Source organism: Mesocricetus auratus, unplaced genomic scaffold, assembly GCF_017639785.1.
Source record: "Mesocricetus auratus isolate SY011 unplaced genomic scaffold, BCM_Maur_2.0 Super-Scaffold_15014, whole genome shotgun sequence".
NCBI classification, from domain to species: Eukaryota; Metazoa; Chordata; class Mammalia; order Rodentia; family Cricetidae; genus Mesocricetus; species Mesocricetus auratus.
This window is the reverse complement of record NW_024429186.1, coordinates 6,355,923-6,363,516: the sequence shown is the minus strand read 5'-3', so window position 1 is coordinate 6,363,516 and position 7,594 is coordinate 6,355,923. Positions and strand designations below refer to the sequence as shown.

The window sequence follows — 7,594 nt, the reverse complement described above, 5'->3', positions numbered from 1 at the left end:
CGGGCCGAGGGAGGGCTCAGGAGGACCACTCGGCCAGGCGCGCGCGGGCCGGCTCGGCGCGGGGTCGGGTAACGGCCCGCGCGGTGGGCGGCGGCGCCCGAGGCCCCTCCCCGCCGCCCGCGGCCGCTCCTCCTCTTCCTCTCCCGCCCGCGCCGCGGCCCTCCCGTCCCTGCGCGGCCTCGGCGGCCTCGGAGGCGGCGGCGGCGGCGGCGGCGGAGCAGCGCGGTCCCTTTAAACCGCCCGCCGGCGCCCCCGCGCCCGCCCCCGCCCCCGCGCCCGGCCCCGCGCCCGGCCCGCCGCCCGCGCCCAGTTCCCCGCGCCCCGCGGCCCCGCCGCCGGCCCGGACATGGCCGCCAACATGTACAGGGTCGGAGGTAAGGCCCCGCCACGGCCTTTATGCGCCGCGGGCCCGCCGCCCGCTCTCCTGCTCTCCCGCTCTCCCTCGCTCGCTCGCTCGCCAGCCTCCCGGCCCCGCGCCCCGCGGCCTCCGCGCCTCCCCCCACGCCGCCCTCGCGCGCGGCCCGCGCCCCTCCCCCCCGGCCCGCCCCCGTCGCGCTCGCGCCCCGCCCGCGAGGCTCGGTTCTGGTCTCCGGTGCCCGTCCCGGCCCAAAATGGCCCCTGGGCCGCCGGAGCCTCCGGAGCGGCCGGGAGCCGGGCGCGCGCGCTCGCGCGGGGGACGAGCGGCGTTGGGAGGGGGCTCTGCCCACCTGTTGGGGGCCGGGGGTGGCCCGCGGGACGCGGGCGGAGTAGCGGCGAGTGGCCGGGGCATCCCGGGGGCCGGCGGGCCCGGCGGCGCGAGGCCTGGGCCTGGGTCCGGGCCGGAGTCCCCGAGCCGGAGCACGTGCCTCTCTCCCGAGCGCTGGCCGCCGTCCCGCGAGCCGGAGTTTGGGGGGTTTGGGGGGGCGAGCGGCGTCGTCAGGGGCCGCGCAGGGCGGGCTCGGTGTGCAGGCTCCGGGAGCCCCGCCGTCGCAGGGACCTCAAGCCGGTGGACGAGCCCCTGGAGCGCGGCCGAGGGGCTTTCCCGAGCAGGGGTTCCTGGGGGAGGGTTGGCCACAGCAGGAGGGGGGGACCTTCATTCCCAAGCGCGGGTCTGAGCCACCCCAAACTTTTCTCAGCCCGCTGCTCACCCTTAGCCCAGCAAGGAGGCACTTTGCAGCTAGCCTTTGGGAGGGCAGAGGTCCCCACGGGGCCGGGCCCCCCCTGTTTGTTGGCCCCTAGGAAGCCCTCTCCCGGCTTGCGTGTGGGTGATGGGGACACTCTGGGATGGCCTTGCACACATTGAGTCCAACGCTGACCCCCTAGGCATCTCATCCCATAGCCTTCTGCTCCCTCCCTGCACTTCCAGACCCTTCCTGGGGTCACAGCCTAGATGCGCATGGGTCTCTGCTGTTGTCTCCCCCACTAGCGGAATTGGGCTCTGCTGTGAGACTGATGGAGTGGGAGAGGCCGCCCAGAAGCACCCATCCCCACTACCTCATGTGACCCCGGCCCATCTCACAGCAGCAGGACCCAGCCAGCCCAGGTCTGGCCTTGGGCACAGTGGTGCAGCTGTCCCCACCCGGATGGGTCACCACCCACTCACACAGCAGGCGCCCTGAGGGGCTCTTGTGCCCTGTCAGGGAGTTCCTGGCCTTACACCTTCCTTCCCACCACAGGGCACACAGGCTGGAGTGTTGGGGCCCTGTGAGGAGGGGCCGGTCCTCACTGAAGCTTCACAGCCTTGCCAATCCCAAAGGAGGGGGTCAGAGCACTGGCTGCTCCAGGCTTACTGGCCTGCCTCTGCCCCGCTCCTGACTCCCCTGGTGGCCCTCTTCCAGATGCTGTGGCAGGTGGACCATCTTTCCCTCATTCACCTGTGGAAGGGTCCCGTTATCCTAGTCCCTGGTCACCCCTTCCCTTCCTGGCCATCATGCTGAAGAAATGAATGAGTGAATGAATGAATGGCGAGAGCGGGGAGATCTGGGCTCCTGTATCTGACTCAGGTAGGGGGAGGTGATGAGAGCCAGGACGATGGGCTGCAGGGCACTGGGTCCTCAGCCCACATGCACACGACAGCCCTCCAGAGCCCTTCTTACCCAGGCCTGCCTGGCAGAGCAGTCTGCTAGAGAACTTCAGCCAAGGCCCCAGCAGGCTGATGAGGAAGAGCTGCCCATGCCTCAGTTTCCCCGTGGATAGGCATCCATCTCTGTTTTCGCCCTGTGTCCTGTGGCTGTTCCCCCAGGGCATGCCTGGTGCCCCGGCCTGTCTGTGGTCCCATACGGGTGGGCGTCCGGACCCTGAGCTTCCGTGCCAGGCAAGGGGTAGGTTGGCATTCCTGTGCGTATGCTGGCTGAGGGGCACAGCCTCGCTGGGCCAGGGGTGCTTCTGCAGTGCACCAGTCCCCAGAGCTAGCCCTGAGGTGTCTGTGGCAGGAGAAGGGTCAGCACCTGTAGAAGGAGTGTCGTCATGCCCTGCTGTCTAGATAGGGAACTCCAGTGCCATCCTGTGGGGCCCGGCAGGGCCTTGTGATGATGACACTCTGGGTGTCAAGCCCCCAGATGAGGGACACACGGGCTCTCTGAGCAGGCCTTGGTTCCATCAGTTTTTGCCATCCGGGATTTAACCCTCTGGGAAGTCTGCTTTGTCCTGAGGGAGAGCTGGCAGGGACCTAGCTTGGGAAATCTGCCCGAACCTGCACTCCCCTCTTTCCACACGTGTAGCAAAATACAGGTTTAAATTGCAGAAAAACAGCCATGCCCTAACGTGTGTCCCAAATGTTGTCAAGGCTTGGACACTAGAAGAATTGGATTTGCAGCACAGTGTGTGGGCGCCCTGTGTTCTTCCTGGCATGCTGTCTGGGGACCTTGTCAGGGTGGCCCAGGCTGGGTGACGGTGTAGGAGAGGTTGCAGAAGACCACTTGGGACAGGTAGTCAGCCAGGGAGGGATCGTGGACTGCCACTTTCTCAAGAAGTGGTCTCGCTGAATAGTTTCTGCCTGTCAGTGCTAGGCAGGTAGCAGATCTGAGGCTGTTCCTCTGAGAGCTGGGATCTTGCCAAACCAGAACCAGCCTGTGACGGCTGAGGGGTTTCTTACCTGTGCGTCTATTATGAAACCAGCTGGCATTTGTGAACAGAAGACTCTGCCTTAGAGCTGCCTGCACGTGGGAGCCTTTTCCCTTCCCTGAGGGGCTGCCGCTGTTCCCTCTGGAGTATTTTTTCCCTCTCATTGCAAGAAGCTAACCCCTATACTTTTGAGTGGCTTTTGCTTTTATTTTATTGTGCTTGTGAAAGATGACAGGAAGTGACAACCTGCAGACCACAGCCACATCATAGCTGGCCGTGTCCTGCGTTGGTATGGTGTTTCATGAGTCCAAAGCCAGCCCCTTGGTTTCCTACCTTGGGGTTTTCATTTAAAATCATCAATTTGTTGTTTTGTTGTATTTAATCGTGGTGTTAGACACAGTTTTGGGTTCTGCTTCAGTATTTTTGTTTTTATTTGTTTGCTTTGGTTTTTTTGAGACAGGGTTTCTCTGTGTGGCCCTGACTGTCCTGGAACTCTGTAGTCCAGGCTGGCCTTGAACTCAGGGTGCCTCCAGAGCGCTGGGATCAAAGGTGTGTGCCACCATTGTCCAGCCTGGTTTTGTTTGCTTGTTTTTTAATATAGTGTGTGGTGCTGGGGACCAAACCCAGGCCTTGTGTGAAATAGTGAAGACTAGGACCACGGAGCTATAGATTCAGTCCCAACAATTTTTTTCAGTTGAAAGTTTTTACTAATATGTTTCCATAATTGAAAACTAGGGAATACCCATACTGTCAGCCAGTGCAGTGTCCTAGTGTCTCTGGTATCCCCTAGCACAGGGCAGGTTTTGAAGAGCCCTGTTGAAGCTCTGGGTCCTGCCCAACTCTTTGTCACAGCACGTGCTTCAGGGAAGACCCCACAAGTGTTGACTCTTCCCCCAAGCCTGCATCTGTAGCAGGAGTTGCAGAAGTCGGCCCCGCCCAGGGCTGCAGCGCCTCTGGAGTCTGCACAGCCTCTGAGCCGCAGAACTCTCCGCTGAACTTGGGCTGGAGGGCTGCAGGACCTTGCTGCCCTTCCTCTCTCCCTGCTGAGCACAGCTAGCCTACCCCCATGTGGGGCCGGAGGTGGGCTGTGTGCCTGCTTCTAGCCTTCGGAATTGTTTTGGTTGAGAGGGAAGATCTTGGCGTTGAACTCCTGTATTAACAACAAAACTGACATAAATGGTCCAAAGACACAGCTCTCAGGGCTGAAGCCTAAAACATGGCGCCTCCTTCCATATAGGCTCATGGGGCTGGTGCCATCTACAGTGACCTCCAAGGGGGTCCCAACTGGGCAGGGTGCTGGTGACCTAGGAAGCAGAATGTCACTTGAACATGTCGTAAGGGATGCTAGGGTGAATTCCTGAGACAGGTATAGTATAGGCCCTCTCTGCCCGAGGCTGGCTCTAATGAGCTCTTGGATGCTCTTGGCCAATTATCAAGCTTGATCCCGCTTGACTGTCCAGGCCCCTGCTTGTCCTGTCCCAGCATGCACTGTGCCTCACACCTGTGTTCTCAGGAAGTTAAGATTGAAGGTGTCTTTCCTTGCTTCCTGACCTAGAGTTGCCTGCTCAGAGCAGTCTTTGGGCTCCACATCAGCTGGGGCATGCGTGAGGGCTGCTGGCATTACCTTCATGGGTGGGATCTGGGAGAGCTATGGCTCTGACCACTAGCCTGTGAGGCAGGGTCAGATGTGGCCCCTGTGCCTGCTCCTGGGCAGGATTTCCTTGGCAAGTCTAGACCTGGGAGGCCTTATGCATCGATAGGGTGCAGCCCCCTGTAGCCCCTCCTGGCTCGGGCTGTGACCCCTAATGGGTAATCCTCCCGAGGGGCTCTGATCTGTCCATGCTCCTGCTTATGACCACTTAGGGGCCTGTTAGCCAGTTTCCTGCTCAGACCCTGCTGTTTTCTTTGCCCCTGGGGCCCTGGTGGCCTGCAGGACTTGGCGCTTGCTCTAGCCCTGTGCTGTTCTGCTTCAGCCTAGAGGAGCCTTTAGGATTTTGCAGGTAGGGTCTTGGCCTCTTCCCCACCTTAGATTTTGTGGGGCCGGTGAGGTGGTCCCCCATGCTGGCTGCCCTCCAAGGTCATTACTGTGTTACCAAAGGCCCTCTGAGGGTTAGTGGGGTGCTGGTAGGGTGACATGCCCGCGGGCCAGGATGGAGTGTGGTACCCCTAGAGGCTGAAGCTGCAGCTACGGGAATGCTGAGGGTAGATGGTGGAGCGCAGTCTGAGATCTCAAGCATGTGGCTTCAGAGGTGCCAAGTGCTTTCCTGAACACGGATTGGTCAGTCTCGTTGGACAGTCTGTCCTTAAACTGGAGATGGAAAACAACTGAGCCACAGACTGGCTGGGCCTGGCTGAATGAGACGCAGGCTTTGGACGTGGGTGCTGCAGCTGGAGTCTGGAGGGTTTAACGAGCTAAGGGTTCGCAGGACCTTGCCTCTTGGCTGGGCGTGGAGGGCCAGTGCTGTCTGTGGGTTCTGGTGCGCTCCCCACCCCACTCTGGGGGTGAGGCAGCAGCTGTGCTAGCCAGACCAGCTGCCCTTGAACCGCTGAGCTTATAGTACCCTCGTGTCCCAGTTCTTGGTGCTAGAACTGCAAGTGTGCACCCCACCCTGTTAGAGCTGTGCTTCTTGACAAATGTCGCTACGGACCTTCAGACATCCCCACAATCCCACACATTTCCTGGTGTCCTCTCTCACCTACCCCTGTGCTCTGCCCCAGACTGACGGCTAGAGGGAACGGTCCGTTGAGGTGGTTTCTTTACCAGACACTGAATATGGGAGTCAGTTTTACACGAGGTTGGCTTTCCCTCGCTGCATAGCGCTCCTCTCCAGGTGTGTCACCGGGTATCCACCAGTCCATGGACATTTGGGGTGTTTTCAGGTTTCCCAAGGTGAAAAACAGTGGACATGGGTTCTCGTGTCTCCTGAATAAAAATGTACAACTGTGCAGTTGTAGGTTGAATGGTCCGTCGACATGTAGCTCTTGAGAGTCCGGCAGGTGGCGATCTAAAATGCTCTGAGCAAGAGTCCAGGCCCAGCCTTCCCTCGGCACAAGCCTGCCATCTCTGCTTGCACAGTGCTTTGCAGGTATATAGGGTACGCTCCTCTGTGTAGCCCTGGCTGGCCTCGAACTCACAGAGATCTGCCTGCCTCTGCCCCCGAGTGCTGGGATTAAAGGCATGCGCCCAGCACCCTTGCTGTTTTCAATTTGAGCTCCCTGGTGGCGATGGTGTTTGGCGTCTCATGAGTTCAGAGTGCCATGTATGTGTTACTGTTCCTGTCCCTGTCAATTTGTTTGTTTGGGTCTTTGAGATAGGATCTTGCTATTTAGCCCCCGTGCCTGTGAACTTGTGACATCATGCCTCTGCTGCCCCCGTGCCTGTGAACTTGTGACATCATGCCTCTGCTGCCCCCGTGCCTGTGAACTTGTGACGGTCATGCCTCTGCTGCCCCCGTGCCTGTGAACTTGTGACGGTCATGCCTCTGCTGCCCCCGTGCCTGTGAACTTGTGACATCATGCCTCTGCTGCCCCCGTGCCTGTGAACTTGTGACATCATGCCTCTGCTGCCCCCGTGCCTGTGAACTTGTGACGGTCATGCCTCTGCTGCCCCCGTGCCTGTGAACTTGTGCCGGTCATGCCTCTGCTGCCCCCGTGCCTGTGAACTTGTGACATCATGCCTCTGCTGCCCCCGTGCCTGTGAACTTGTGCCGGTCATGCCTCTGCTGCATGGGATCAAAGGTGTAGCTGCCATATTCAGCTGCTTAGGTTTGACTTTTGGTTTTTGTTTGGTTTTGGCTGTGGTTTTGTTTTTTAACACAGTCTCCATGTAGCTAATTGTCCTGGAATTCCTTAAATCTACCAGGCTGGCCTAGAACTAACTCAGAGATTCATACACCTCTGTGCCAGCAGACGTTTCCCTGGTTTTATTTATTTATTTGTTTGTTTGTTTTTTTCGAGACAGGGTTTCTCTGTGGCTTTGGAGGCTGTCCTGGAACTCCCTTGGTAGTCCAGGCTGGTCTCGAACTTACAGAGATCCGCCTGCCTGTGCCTCCCGAGTGCTGGGATTAAAGGTGTGCGCCACCAACGCCCGGCTATTTCCCTGGTTTTAAAGTTGGGTTGTTTCTTGCTGCTAGAAGCTGGGAGCTGACTACTTAGTTATTATCTGCGGTGTAGAAGCTCAAGGCCCGGCTCACACTGGACGGCGCTGTACCCCAGCCCCAGGAGTTGGCTTATACTCTACCGCAGTCCCTTTCAGAGGACTGAAAGTGTTCTGTGTATCGGGAACCAGGATCACAAAGTCCTTTTTATTATGGAGTCCTTATATATTATGGACTATTACAGAAAAGCAAGATTTTGAGCTTGTCTTTTCTATTCTCCTGGTTCCCGTGCAAGGGTTCCTGCACGAGTGTCCAGTCCTGCCCTCTGGATCATCTGGGCAGCGGCGCCGACAGAAGTGAGGTTGCTGGTGCTGTGGTGGACGGTGTCTGTGTCAGCTTCCGCCGGTGCGCGGCTACATCACTGTGGCTTTACTGTAGTGTTGGAAGTCAGCTGG

General features: G+C 59.2%; 1 protein-coding gene across 7 annotated transcripts in view; it reads left to right on the top strand.

Moving 5' to 3' along the window:
* The first annotated feature begins 270 nt into the window (after positions 1–270).
* The window catches only part of Mta1 (metastasis associated 1), a 39,467-nt gene continuing 32,143 nt past the window's right edge, over positions 271–7,594 (top strand). For 6 of the 7 annotated variants that reach the window (XM_040742351.1, XM_040742350.1, XM_040742349.1 and 3 more), the window contains exon 1: positions 273–374. In XM_040742351.1, the coding sequence (XP_040598285.1) occupies positions 347–374 (28 nt within the window). In that variant the 5' untranslated portion in view covers positions 273–346. Of the gene's footprint in view, positions 375–7,594 lie in introns of all 7 variants that reach the window. The other variant, XM_040742352.1, reaches the window with a different exon arrangement.